This window comes from Crocodylus porosus, unplaced genomic scaffold (assembly GCF_001723895.1).
Source record: "Crocodylus porosus isolate Cpor-Errol unplaced genomic scaffold, CroPor_comp1, whole genome shotgun sequence".
NCBI lineage: Eukaryota > Metazoa > Chordata > Crocodylia > Crocodylidae > Crocodylus > Crocodylus porosus.
In genome coordinates, this window is record NW_017728921.1 from 10,490,991 (window position 1) to 10,504,994 (window position 14,004).

Sequence of the window (14,004 nt, forward strand, 5' to 3'; positions counted from 1 at the left end):
CTCCATAGACATTAGCTGTTTCCTCTCCTCTTTCCCTTGTGAACTTACCAGTTTCTTTTCATTTTAAGTATCTCTGGCTCCTTGAATAATTCAGGCCTTCCCCCCTGTGCTGGGCTGTGGCGTATGAAGTAGCAGGGCCAGAGGCACCGTCAGAGGAGAGCCCTACCAGCCCAGTGGCGCAGTCCATTAACATGCTATTTGCTTTCCTGCATCTTCCTAGTTTTCCCCGTCTGAGTTCGAAGCAAGCAGGGCCAAAGCGCCCAACAGCTACTGATCTCTCTGTGGCTGCTATGGGGCCTTCCTCTGAGGGTCAGGCAAGGGAATGAGTCAAGGCAGCAAACACAAGGAGGTGAGGCAGGAGCAGGAGCGTCAATTCTCAGAGGCGGTGATGGTTTGTGGCTGTCGTAACACAGCACAGGCAGCACTCGAGGAGCTGATCGCAGGAATGCATGAGTCCCCCGCATGAAACCGTGCGTCAGTGGAGCAGAGAGGAAGCACCTCAGGTTGACGGGACGTCTGCAGCAGGCGTTGTAATTTGCAGAGAGAAAGGCCAGCCATGTCAGCCTTGCCACTGCCTGTCACTGCCCAGCCCCTGTGGCACGCTTGTCTGCTCGGTGGTAAGACAGGGAGTGAAGTCAGGGACAGGCTTTGCGAAGCGCTGCATCAACCTGCATCGCTCTTCATTTCTTCCAGCACAGCTGCTCTTTTCACAGCCTGGGAAACGGGCTGTGAAATTTGATTTCACCAGCATCTTCTCCCTGGAATCAATTATCTCCCGTGCCGCGGCTGCTCGTCCTGGAGCTGGAGGCTACCTATTTGTATGAGAACCAATGAAAAAAGGACATGGACAGGAGGGGAGCCTGAAGTCTTTGTAAAATGCCATGAGATTCTTGGGTAGGACACATCATGTTGAAGCCCGGAGCCCTGATGGCATCAGCTGGCTGCACCCATGTTGAAATAGACTCCCGTTGACTTTTTCTAGACTGAGATCCCAGCCATTGGCATAGATGAGGCAGATAGCTGTCGGTGCTGAGTGCTAGAGTTGGTTTGGCATCATACAGTCTACTGGACATGCCCCATGGCCCGCTAGGGAAGTGTCATTTGCTAAACCAAGGTGGCTAGCGTATACATTTTCAATTACGCAAAAAAAAAAAAAAAAATCAATTTGGGGTTATCAGGCAATCCATAATCTGTTATGTTTGGTGGTCATCAGCATTTATTTTATTTCCCTCTAGTTTCAGGGTTGCACAGCATGAAGGAGTGTTTTCATTAAGCAGGAATTGATTTCTCATACCACATTAATGCTTTTGCCTTTATGTGGTGGGGAGAAAAAGAGCCTAGAAACCCAAATATAATCATTGGGATGGATGGCTTTCAATATTGGGCAGAAATATGTCAATCAGGTATGGGCTTTGGGCATTAAGTGATTTAGGCAAGGGCTTACTAGGGGCTGGGGTGGCTCAGGGGTGGGTAACAGCCCATGCAGTTGTGCATCTCTTGGGTGCTGGCTATCAAAATGCATTTGAATCTAAGGGCTATCTGATGATGGTTGTGAAATGAGTTGCTGTGTCCACCAGTTTCCAGTGTTTCAGTGTAGGCGGCAGAAGCCACCTCACTTGATACTTGGGTATTAATAGTCAGGTAACGTATCGAGTGTCACTTTTCTGGTATCTAAGCCTGCTTGGGTGCGCTTCGCACTGAACTCTCGCACTCTGCGCTGCACTCTCAGCAGTGGAGATGTGCCTTAAGCGTGGAGCATTGATCACGCTCTCCCCTCCGAGTGGTGGTGATGGGTCTTGCTGAACACACTCACTGTAAACTGGCATGGGGCTGAGGCACCCTTATGTAGGGTTGCATAATTAAGCAGAAGACTCTGATCTGTTGTGCCAATTGTTCTCCATTTGCAAGGCTTGCCTTTACCACCACAGAGTGGACAGCAGCCCTTCACCTGAATTAAGAGACAAACACTTGCAGCACAGAGCCCATTCTGAATGAATTAATCAAGCCACAACAAGCGAATTTTTAAATTGGATCCTTTGTATTTAGTACAAATGGATAATTGCCTCCTTCCAGAGCTGCCGGCTCCAGAGATAAGGCACTCATGTGGGCTGCACAGTTAAGCAGTGCAAAAGTTTGCTACAAAGTGTAGTCAGAGAGGCAAAGTTTTTTTGGTGACAGCTTGTGGTGGACTAGCTGTGTAGTTGTGGGTGAGGTTAGACTTTCAGGTGTCCTTAAGGTCTCAACAACCTCCACTTCTCATCTTTCTGCCATCAGTTTCCTGGTATGGTTCAGCTGGTCATATTTTCCTGAAGCCCATATAGTCTGAGGTGTTGATTTCTGTGGGAGTTGAGTGCCTAGGCCATTTCTACGCATGTATGCGCCATAACGCCATGCACTTCTAAAAGCTCCCAGTGCTGCGGCACATGCATTTGTATAAACGGCAAAATGTGCATCAGCGCTGAGAAACTGGCAGTGGCACACTTTTAAACTAAAATATATCAAAGGCGCTTTAGTTCAAAAGTGCACCGCCGCTGTTTTCTGTGCACTGGTGCGCATTTTGCCATTTATACAAATGCATGTGAAGCGGCGCTGGGCACGTCAGCTCGCATGCTCTGCAGACTCCATTGATCAAGTCCGCTCTGAAGCACTGGATTTCCGGTGTGTTGGAGCAGACAAAGGTACGTGTATAAATGTTTGCCTTATGAGTTGGGCCTAAAGCACTTTTGATGATTGCAAGATCTAGTCTATCAAAATTAGAATTTCTTTGGCAGGGGACCTTGGGGACTTCTTATTGAGGCCCCCTGTTTTCCAGGGCTTGACTATTTTATGTTTCCACCATTTCAGTGGGGGGGAAAAAAGAAAACAAGCTACCAGGGGGTGAGTGTTTTCTCCCCGATGACTTGAATCAGGCTGTAATTACAGATCGGAGTGCCTGAGAGGAGCCCTTAGGAGGGATTACTGTCCTGCAGAAAAGATTAATATCGGGTTTATAAACCTATTGCACGTAGAACCCAGCACAATGGGGCCTGATCTCAGCCGGAGCCTTCAGGCACCGCTAAAATACAAATAGGGAAGGGTAGGAGGTAAATGATGTACTCTGTTGTGCACCTGAATCGTGTCCTGGGTACATTTTCTTCTCGCTGGATCTTGACAAAGTACTGCTTTAGAACATCCCATTGATATTTTACAGCATCTTCCTCCTAATCGTGTTAAAACAGTTAGCCCAACTTCTGCAACCACGTCATACACTGAATCAAAAATCCTGACAGCATGCTCCTGGGAAATAAAGGTGGCTGTGAATAAAGGGCCTGGGATTATTTGTTTATGCCTGCAGCATGATGATATACCATGGGTTACTTCAAAGATTCTGGACCTTTCTGAACACGGAAAATAAATGATGTGGCTGCCCTCTCCCTAAATTCATGCTTTTTGGTGTGTTTTTGGATTAGAGGACAGGAAGAAAAATAATAATTTCTAGTTCTTCCATAGCTCTCATCTCTGATAGGCCTCAAGGCCTATTTTGATGAGAGGTCAGAATCATTGTCCCCATTTTACAGCAGGAGAGACTGAGGAAGAGAAATGTACTGGGTTGAGGTCACCAGGAAGGCCAGTGGCAGAGCCAGAAGAAGAATGCAATAGTCCTCAGTCCTGGCCCAGTGTCCTAGCAACTAGGTCCTCCCTGGATATGGTATTTTAATCTCTGGAATAATTTGGGTGTATGCTAGATTTATATACAGTTATTCAGGTGCTACTGAGACTGAGGGGAGACTGATGACTAGGCCAATGGCCTGCTGCAGAAAGGTCTTAGGTACCCTTCACACTCAACCGAGAGAGAGTTGGAAATTCATCCGGTTGCTTCTGTTGTGGAAGGTTTTGCTGATGCACCTCAAGTTGGCATCCAAGACCAGAGGCTCCCCTGGGTGAGCATGGTAAAGAGACACCAGCTCCAGCAGCATGAAGAGGAGCGATGTGGCTAATATTCACCTCCAGCCAAGTTCAAGTCCCTAGGCTAAGTAACCAGGCACTCGCATACGGCAGGGGCAGGTGGGGACAGCTCTTGGGATGGCTCTGAAGTGAAGCTCACTCCCGTTCCTCTGGAGCTGTAGAAAGTCACCGTCACTCTGCCCATCCTCCTGTTAACAATGGTCTGTCCTGATGCTTATCCTAGGCCCTGAACGCGGTATCTTTCTTAGCGGTGTTTAGCTTACAGTGTTACCCAGATGCATTAAGTGCCGAGCCTCTTCTCTGTTGGTCCCAGAAGTTGATGATGCTATTTGCAGCTGTGAGTTGTTTCTGGCAGTATTGGGGGGCGATGGGGTTTGGTGTCCCACTAGCTGCATACAGGAGTAATTCACTTTGCCTGCCTGTCTCAAAGCATGTGAAACAGTAGGCAGGTGTCAGCAGCTGCGTCAGAGCCCTCCAGCCTTTTGTGGGGAGCCCATCGTATTATCATCTGTTATTCTGTGGTATTTCTAACTACCCCGTAGGGAGATGATGGGTGAGTAAAGACATCCTTATCTGATGCCTGCGATTACCTGAGATGGTTTTAGTCACTTCCTGCGTTGGGCTTGTTCTATGCAACCATTTAATAATGAGCAACGTTCTGTGGCCTGTTTTGCAGGAGGGGAGACTAGATGATCAGAGAGGTGCCAATGAATATTAAACGTTTATTTGGTTTGTTCCCAGCCTGCAGCTTGGTGGGTGTGCTGCTGTTTGAGAGGGATGTGTCCATTACTACTAAATGGAAGACCCAAGTAGACTTTTCCATCAAAAGCATTTTTTTTCTCTGTTGGCTAACACCGACTGGCAACCAGTGAAATCTTTATGGACGGGCATTAATTTTTATCAACTTTTCGAACGTGGAATTTGGAAACGTTTCCACAAGGCCAACACATTTGGGTTCAGCTACACCCTTTGAACTTTCAGATTAAATTGATTATGTTAGAGATTTTTGTAGCATTTTTGTTTCACAGGAAATGGTAAATTTTCATTCTGATTCAGGACCCAGAGTATTCTGAAAAGTCAGGATTTTTTGCAGGATGGAAAATTCTGAATTTCAACTAGCTTTACTTACGGGTGAGATGCAAAGCCCCAGGATGAATTCTTAGGTTTTTCTACTAGATGCATGCATGGCAGAGCAACTCCTTCGCACACAGCTGGCCAAACCTGGCATTTTACCTGGTGATAGGCAGAGATGGAGGAAAGCAATGTAGGACTGGGTATATCTGCGGGCAGAGGCCCCCTGGACATCTGTAGAGGCTGATCTATAGAATAGCCCGCGGCTTTTGGACAAGGGAAATGAGATCAATCCATGATATGGCCTTTCTATCAGGAAGTGATCTGCAGAACAGCACAGCTGGAGGAGACCTGCTGAGCCTGATTGTTTACAGCCATGTCTCTTGTTTCTGTTTCCGATCCCAGAGTCCGTACCTTCCCCAAAGAATCACAGCTGGGCCACGACACTGTCCGAGCCCTCATGTACTATGCCCTGAAAGTCTGGAGCGACATCACCCCACTGAATTTCCATGAAGTGGCAGGTAACAATGCCGACATACAGATAGACTTCTCCAAGGCAGACCACAACGACGGGTATCCCTTTGACGGGCCTGGTGGCACGGTAGCACACGCTTTCTTCCCCGGTGATCATCACACCGCCGGAGATACTCACTTCGATGACGATGAATATTGGACTTTCCGATCATCAGGTATGTCAGGGTAAGAGAGTTGCAGCAAAACTCCTCTTCTCCCAAACCCACTCTTCTTACGTTAATGATTTATGTATCCACTGTGCCAACACTTAAGGTTTTAAAGCCCTGTGCAGTGTGCATATCCCTCCAAAGATGCATCCTCATGTCCCCAAATACCAGCAAATTTTCTTCTGCCCAGAAATCCAATGCTGTCTCTTCAAAGACATTGGAATGGAGTATTCCCATGTTTTCCGTATCTCGCGGGTCCATCCCCAAACCTTCCACTCTCCTTGCCCTGTCCTCCCTACAGCTCTTAACTCCCTGCTTCTGGATCTCTAGGCTAGGTAGTGAGGAGATCAGTGTGGCTGCCTTGGGGTTTACGGGGCAGAGCTTTTCTTGGTTGACAGATTTGTTGAGCACCTTGTGGCACCAGCACAGGCATACGGAGATCAGCGGGGGGAAAGCAATGGCACATATGCCACACTGCAGCACTTCTCCTGTGGGATCGGGGTATGTCTCCCTTCACAGTCCCTCATCAGCACTACACAGAGCTCTCTGCAGGGGGGAAGGATGACAGTGCCTGGACCCCTTATGCCACGGGACCCCTCGTAGAATAGCCTCTGCCCACCTTCCTCCCTCAGCTTCCTAGTCCTTGTCCCCCAGGCAGACTCAGCCTTCAGGTTCATGCCCTGCTCTTTCCCTACTTGTTGTCTGTGGGTTCTTGTACAGTCAAGGTTGACTTGTGCATAAAAGGCTTCAGGGTCAGCGTGGTTGCATATCCACCCTTTTCTGTAGATTTCACTGAGACCACAGGAGATAAAGTGGTAGAGAACCAGCCTTTTGCTTATTCATTGGCACAGGGGGTCTGGCACGGCCCTAGTATCCCCCACAGCTGCAGAATGACCATGCAGCTTGTCCTACCCCCAGAGATCCCTGCTTGCTTGGGGAATGGAGGGACTGCTGCCAGGACAGGCCAAGCTGAAGGCTGCTATTTTCTCATGGCAAATAACCAACTTTCCAGCTCCCAGTGAAAGAGCACAGGACAATACCAGTGACATGGAAACAAGGCCTGGCCTCTTCCCCCCGCCACCCCCATATAAGGTGGGTAGAGCACTGGGTTAAGACTTGGAACATCCTTGGTTCTCTTCCTACACTCTGGCATTCACCTGCTTCATTGCCTTGTACCTCAGTTTCCCCATCTGTGAAATGGGGTTATTCCTGATTGCCTTAGAAAGGGGTGTGATGAAAAGTGTTATCTAAAAGCTCAGTGGTATTACTGTTGTTGTTACAAACACTACCTCCACCCAATTAAGACTCTCCTTTAAGGCAATAAGAAGTTTCACTTTAAAAAAAAAAAAATCTCCCTTTAATCTTTTTTCCAGCCAACGGCACAGCTTTAATAAGTGAAGAGTCTTCTAAGCATGAGTGCGCCTCAGCTGTGCAGGCCATCTGTAGGTGATCAGATCTCCCACGCTTCATGTTGGCTGGAGTTTGACAGTGTTGCTGCTCCAGTCACCAGCTGCTAATTTACTTGTCATACCACCTCCTGTGCCAGCGTCCCAGTGGGCTTCTGCTGCCTGGGCTTAATGATTTCATTTAGACCTAATCTTCCTCCTTGAGCTTGACTGATATCATCTCTCTTTTCTTCTTTTCTCTGGTTAATTGGATTTTTCTGCTCCCCTCTGTCCCCCCCCTCCCCCCCCACCAGTTGGCTAGCAGGAATATCCCCCAGGGTTCAAACAAGGTTAAAGGGAAATGTATTCCCTTTACACACCACGCAGCAGGCTGCTAATGTTTCTGTGGACAACCTGGCACCTTCAAAACCAAATGCGACAGACAGCTGTCTTCTCCTTCCCATCCTCACAACAGAAAACCTCTGCCTTTTGTTATCTTACCCATTAAGCACTTTCATCAAAACACTCTCCTGTTCAGCTGGTCTTTCCTTTTGCTCCCAACAGACTCAGACCTGGATCATCCAGGGGGCCATGGAAACATGTTCATCCTCCTGTTCTGCTAGTGATTCACCAGGTGTCTTTGGTCGTCCTGGAAAACTTCCTGGTCCTTGTGACTGTGCAGAGTTCAGCGGGGTTCTTCCTCTATCTACTGCTTTGCTGCTTCTACTGATCTGCCACCGCTTTGCTGAGCAGAGGAGTTCAGTATTGGATTGGAAACCGGTTGAAGGGAACCCCCAGTAGATGCTAGCCGGGGCTTGTCCCGCTTGCACTGATGGACTAGGAACTTCCCTGTTGGGTTTAGGACAAGCTTGTCAAAGGTGACCTGTAATTCTGGGTGCTTCCCCTTTCAGGTGTCCATTTGGAAGGAGGCAGGTCTAATTATCAAAGGGTGCTGACACCACCACTCCCCGACTTCAGGGAGAGTTGGCAGGGCTAAATGCTCCTGATGATAAAGCCCTAAGTGGCTCACATCGGGCACTTACTGGCAACTTTTGAATGTTTGGACCTCAGCTAGTGCCCACCCCCCAAAAAAACAATAAAAACACCAAGCTAGTTAGCTCTCTGCTTCTCTGGCACTAGGACCTGGTCTCTGTCTGCTGGCTTATTTTAGCAACCTGACTCCCGGACCCTAGGAAAATAGCGTGCATTCATAAGACCAGGTGGTATTAGATAAGATTAACTGACAGAGGCAGACGCAGCTCCGCATGCCTATCTTCAGGGAGTGAATGCAGAGACCAGGGCGGAAGCAAACAGTCTCTGGAGAGTTATATCATTCAGGAGGTGTTGAGAGACAAGGGGATGAGATTGTCAGTGGTTCTTTTTAATGGCCCAAACTATCTAAACTTCTTTTATTTATTTCACTTTCCCCAGTGATTTAAAAAAATAACACCTTGGTAGGGGACATAAAAATATCCTCAAGGTTGTCAGAATGGCATAAAAACTTCCAAAAGCACATGTCTTATTCTCTCTGTCTGCTGGTAAAAACAGCCCAGGTTATAAAAATCCAGGCTTTTTACAGACATTGTAAATAATAGTCATCAAAGAAGAGAGAAATTCAGCAAAGAAACCCAGAACAAAACAAAATAGATTCTCTGGAAAGCTGGGGTGGGGGACTAAATAGTGCAAATCAGTCACTACTTTTAGTGGGAGGTCTCCCTTTTTCTTCAATCAGGCTCGGAAAGATGTTCCCAGAGCCATGCTTGGGTAGTGCTTCTACTTTATTGCAGTACTCAGTGAGAGCGAACCATGCATCTGTCATGATTTAAAATCAGAGCATGGCCCACTAAGGATCCCAACAGGGACCAGCATCCCAGAGCAGAACCTCTGCCCGCTAACTGAATCATAGCGGTGTTGCTCTGGACAGGACCGGCCGTTCAAAGGAGGCTCCTGTGGTAGACTTGATAGGAGGCACCAGAGTTCAGGCTGTAAAGGAGGAGACTGGCAAGCAGAAAGCGGGGTAGGGCTGCTGTGGTTTGTGAGAAGAGTGAGAAAGAGGAATGATCAATGCAATGTTACCTGTATGACGAATGAGGAATGAATAATTTAGTGTTACCTGGATCTTCTCAGATGTTGCAGAAGCTATGGTGTGAGGAGCAGGATGGTTGAAGAAAGGAAGGAGGATTGTCCTCAAAAGTACTTCCCCAGGGAAGTAATGGAGACTAGCTTGGGAACACGGTTTTGCCCCACTTCCTTCTTAGGCTACAAGAGAAGTGGGCAGCTCAGTGGGAGCCAGTCTCAGCTCAAAGCTCAGGCCTGTGAACCATGCACATCACAGACATGCTCTTTTCCTCTAGAGTTCGGCCGGCACAGCCGTACTTAATTCCTGCAGTTAGCAAGCAAGCAAGCAATGCGAGACATCGGGGCTCTCTCTGCCAGACCTGGCTGTGTTCCTAGCTAGATATCCCCACCTGCTGCCCCACTCCCCAAAGCCCCTTGACAGAAAAAGGCAACCTAAGGCTTTGCCCAGTTCTTGTACAGAAACCACGGAGAGCTTCCAGCTGATTCTTGTGCAGCATAGTGATGCTTCACAGCTGCACAGCAGTCGAGCCATATGTGACCCTGCTTCTACACCGGGGGTTCCTGGGAATGCCCGACTTGCAGTCCGATTTGTTTGCCCCATTCCTCTTGCATGCTACCAGGTATTATAGCAATGGCCCATAACAGCAGAGCTGGCAGTGCTGACGCTGCAGTGTTTGGGGCAGCCGTGGTGGAGTGCAGTAGGACTCTTTTATAGGGGTTTGTCTTAGAACGGCTCAGAAAGTTTCAAACAAAATGTCTTTTGTCAAAAAAGGTGATTTGTCAAAACTGAAACTTCTTGCAGGGAAGCGTGAGTCTCAGCCACTCTTTCGACTTGACAAAACATTGAAGACAAAGGGTCTGAAATTGTTAAAATGTCCTGTACTGTGGCGGTCTGCTCTTTAAGGGTTAGTCGTGCTTGGGGTCAGCCCATCCTGTTTCATGATGTGGAATTTAAAGGATCAGTAACCAAAACGGGAGACTGGTGTTAGGCAAGGTGTCATCTCCTAAGCAAGATGAGACCCAACTGTAAGGGCAAACGATGTGAAAAGTGTGTGTCTGTGCCTGTGTGTCTGTGTGTGTGTGATAGGCCAGGGAAGGCTGCCTTTATCATGATGCAACCTCAGGAAAGAGTAGGAACAGGGGGTGTTATCAAGACTCAATATACTAGACACTACAATGGGGAATCTTTCTGGATTCACAGAGCTCAGTGCAGTGCCACATAAATGTGTCTCTGGTGTCCTGTTCCAAAGATTAGATTGCACTCCTTCCCACTGATGTCGATGCAAAGCCCATATGCAGGTCAACGCATGCTCCTCAGTCCACAGGCCCATGATTAGTGTACAGCGTCCCTTATTTTGATGGTGCTGATGATGATTTTGTTTTCAGATGCTCATGGGATGGACCTGTTTGCTGTGGCAGTCCATGAGTTTGGCCATGCCATTGGGTTGACCCACATCTCTGCCATCGAGTCTATCATGAGACCGTACTACCAAGGCCCAGTGGGGGATCCCCTGAAGTATGACCTGCCTTATGAAGACAAAGTCCGAATCTGGCAGCTGTATGGTTAGTGTGTCCCATTCTCATCCCCATGCCCACCTTTGGCATTTGTCTCACTTCCATCCCCAGTGCTCCATAGAGACAGCTGTTCTTTAGAGCGTGCAATACCCCTGGTGAGGAAGGCACTCCCTCTAACATTTCCTTGTCTTCCTGCCAGGAGTCAGGGAGTCTGTGTCCCCGACAGCCAAGCCAGAGGTCACCAGAGCCGATGACCACCCCATTCTGCCAGAGCTGCCAGAGAACCGCTCCAGTATCCCGTAAGCCGAGTTCCTTCATATAGCATTGTCACTGATGTTTTCGTGAAGGATGCCGGTACCAAAGCATGAGTGTCTAGTCCAGTGCCTCTGGGCTGCGTAGTTTCCTCTTGGTAGCTAGTTAAAGCCAGGGGAAGTGGGCAGGGGGGACCCAAGACACAATATTTCTTCCCTTCCCCACAAAGCCACGACTAGTTCCCATCACAGGATTGGGAGAGAGGTGGAACCAAGAGAGGTGTCTCTAGACACGTGGGTTACCCCTGCAAGGACTCAGGAGGCTGCGGAGTGGCAATTCCCCTGCATTGACTACCCACGGTATACGTCCTGTCTGCTCAGACAAGGCTCCATGGTATCTGGAGCCAAGTGGTGACTTGGCTCTTGAGGGAGTACTAATATCATAGATGCAGCCGCTGAGGGGGTTGAGGAGGCAAAAGAGGAAAATGAATCCCCTAAATGTTAGTGACCTGCCTAATGTGGCTGTGGAATCCGCACCTTTTAATTCCTGGTCCCTCCCTTGCTCCTGCAACCCGGTAGAGGTAGTCGTAGCCCTGCTAAAGAGAGGAGATGGGATGCGCAGGGAGCAGCTGGCCCCATGGGACTTCACAGAGCCTAGAGGCACCACCCTGAAAAGAGAGAGACGCTCCACTGAGTTCCCAACACAGTCTTTCCACAGGAGGGGCATGACTAGACCTCGAGTTTTTAATAAACTCCTTTCTTGTTGAATGTGTAATGGGCAGGACACAGCAGGGCCCACAGACCGCCAGTTCCAGCTAAGGGCTCCTGTCTAGAGAGCATTAAACCAGGCAGATAGCAGCAAAGACAAGTGACTCTGGGAGAAGCCTTCAGTGGTCATTAACGTCTTCACCCTATGCCCTTGCTGTTGGACATCCCCTTTCCTCCGCTCCTGGCAGCTGCGTCACCATGCTAGGCCACTTCTAAAAACAGAGAGGTGGCAAAAGAGATGGAGTGAAACTGGAAAACAGAGAAAGGGGGAGGCAGCCTGAACTTCATGCTGCAGACTCCCAAGGCCTCAGAGTCAGCCCTGCTTACTCCTTGATCTAGGTTTGTCTCAGCAGTGTGAGCCTCAGCTGCAGGAGGCCTTGTCATCCAGCCCTTCTAAACGCATGCTTCTGGTCTTTGTTGCCTGTAGTTAAGATGTATCTTAAATCTCTGGTTTAAAATGCAAACCTCGGTGTTGCATCTCTCACATCTCTATCTGGGAGAAAAGTATCCCTTGAAATGCTTGACAGCAGTAATGGCAGACCCCAATCTTCCTGCAGCCTCTGGCTATTATCAGTCCTTCAAGGAGCACCAAGAAGTCCAGAGTCATCCTGGAGCTCGCTGCTTTTCCCTAATATCCCAGCATCATTGAAGATTTGCTCAGCACTGTGGCAAATTTGTCCCTGTCATCCTTAGGCTAACTCATCCTAGCTGAAATTTTAATCAGGCTGCTTCTGCAGTCTCATGGCTTGTGCGCACACACCTTAGGGTATCCTGTCCATATGAGCAACTGGCTAGGGTACTTCCAGGGGCAGATAAGAGATGAGCAGGGAGTAGCCTGGCTCCAGGACAGCTTCTTTTCAGGAGATGTTTGCTACAATCAAATGCGTTATCAAGCAGACAGATCCCCCCTTCCCTTGTTCAGGGCTCTCAGACTAAGCAGGCCTTGGCTTCTTGATCTAGGGGTCTCGAATGCACTAGTGAGCTTTAGAGATACCTGAACAACTTCTGACCAGGAGCCTACAGGAGCAGAAGGGCTCACTCGGAGTGTGTGGCGGCCTAGGAGGGAGGCTTTCAGTGGAGCTGTTGTTACTTTGCACCGCTATAGCACTATGCTGGGAACTGTGCAAGCACATACTAGCAAGCTGTCTGTCTGATGAGGTTGCAGTCTAAACAGGATGGATGAGCATGAAAGGTGAAGGGATTTGCCTAAGGTCAGTGGCACATCTGGGAGTAGGTCAGGCTTCATGTTTTCCAGACTCCACTAGCCAAGGATTTCATCCCCTTTGGTCTGGCTGCTTTCCTCTAGAGGCAAGAAGGTCATGCTTTTACAGGAATTGGGATTCCCTCTGAGCTCTTCCAGGGCTCTAGGAGCAACTGCTTTACAACCATAGTCTCTGCCTCAGCACACCCAAGGCATGTAAAAGCTTGGGTCTTGATGTGTGCTAGCTTGGGACCCAGTTCACTGCTCTGCCGCAGACCTTGTGAGTAACTGTGGGCAACTCAGTCTCTCAGTTCTCTGTCTGTAAAATGGGGATAACTATTCCTGTAACCTACTACTAAGGAGATTGTGAGGATAACTGCATTCAGGAAGTATTATCCAGTGCTTGTTTCTCTGGTAATGGAGCTAATATCAGTACCTAACATATGGAGAACAGTGGGGCAGAAGTAGGGTTGCCACTCTTCCATCTGTTTCCCTTGCTCATCCCACTTGGTTCAACTGTGCAATGGTTTTTATGTCCTCTACCCTGAGGCATTCAGTATTTGCTTACCCAGGATAGAAACATGTATCTCTGGGGCTTTTGAAAAGACCCTTTAAGGGGTCCTGAGTAGAGCTTTCCCCACCACGTGCCATTCATGCTGTCCATCCAAGAACCACCGAGGCAAGTGCATTCTGCACACAGGCACCATGTTTGCACACTTGGTTATTGTGAAGCTCTGGGTCATTTGGGCATGAAAGAGTTAAAAGCTACAGCAGCCCAAAGATAAAACCCAGTGTAGGGAAGTAGCTTTAATGAGGTGTAAAGTCAGGACTAGAATGTAAATAAGGAGCTCAGAGGGTGGTGAGGGATGTTATAGATAATAAGGAATAAGGGGATGATCATTCCTCCTCCATGCTTCGGTTATTGTTTTATTTAGCATCCAGTTCCCACCTACACACATGCGTGTGTGAAAGTGCATGATGTTTTTTTCCTTTAGGAAGAAAGTCCAAAATATCTTCTGGTTTTGGATCCATACCTTAACATCCTCAAAAGAGGACATTGTAGATCCTGTCTTGTTATTTATTATATTTAATTTCTAAAAGTCTTGCTA

The 14,004-nt window shown here is 48.3% G+C and overlaps 1 protein-coding gene across 1 annotated transcript in view; it reads left to right on the forward strand.

Moving 5' to 3' along the window:
• MMP17 (matrix metallopeptidase 17) overlaps positions 1-14,004 on the forward strand; it is a 118,395-nt gene that overhangs the window by 89,485 nt on the left and 14,906 nt on the right. The window contains exons 4-6 of the mRNA XM_019538977.1: positions 5,422-5,705; positions 10,547-10,723; positions 10,875-10,974. Coding sequence (XP_019394522.1) covers positions 5,422-5,705; positions 10,547-10,723; positions 10,875-10,974 — 561 coding nt within the window. The remainder of the gene's footprint in view (positions 1-5,421; positions 5,706-10,546; positions 10,724-10,874; positions 10,975-14,004) is intronic.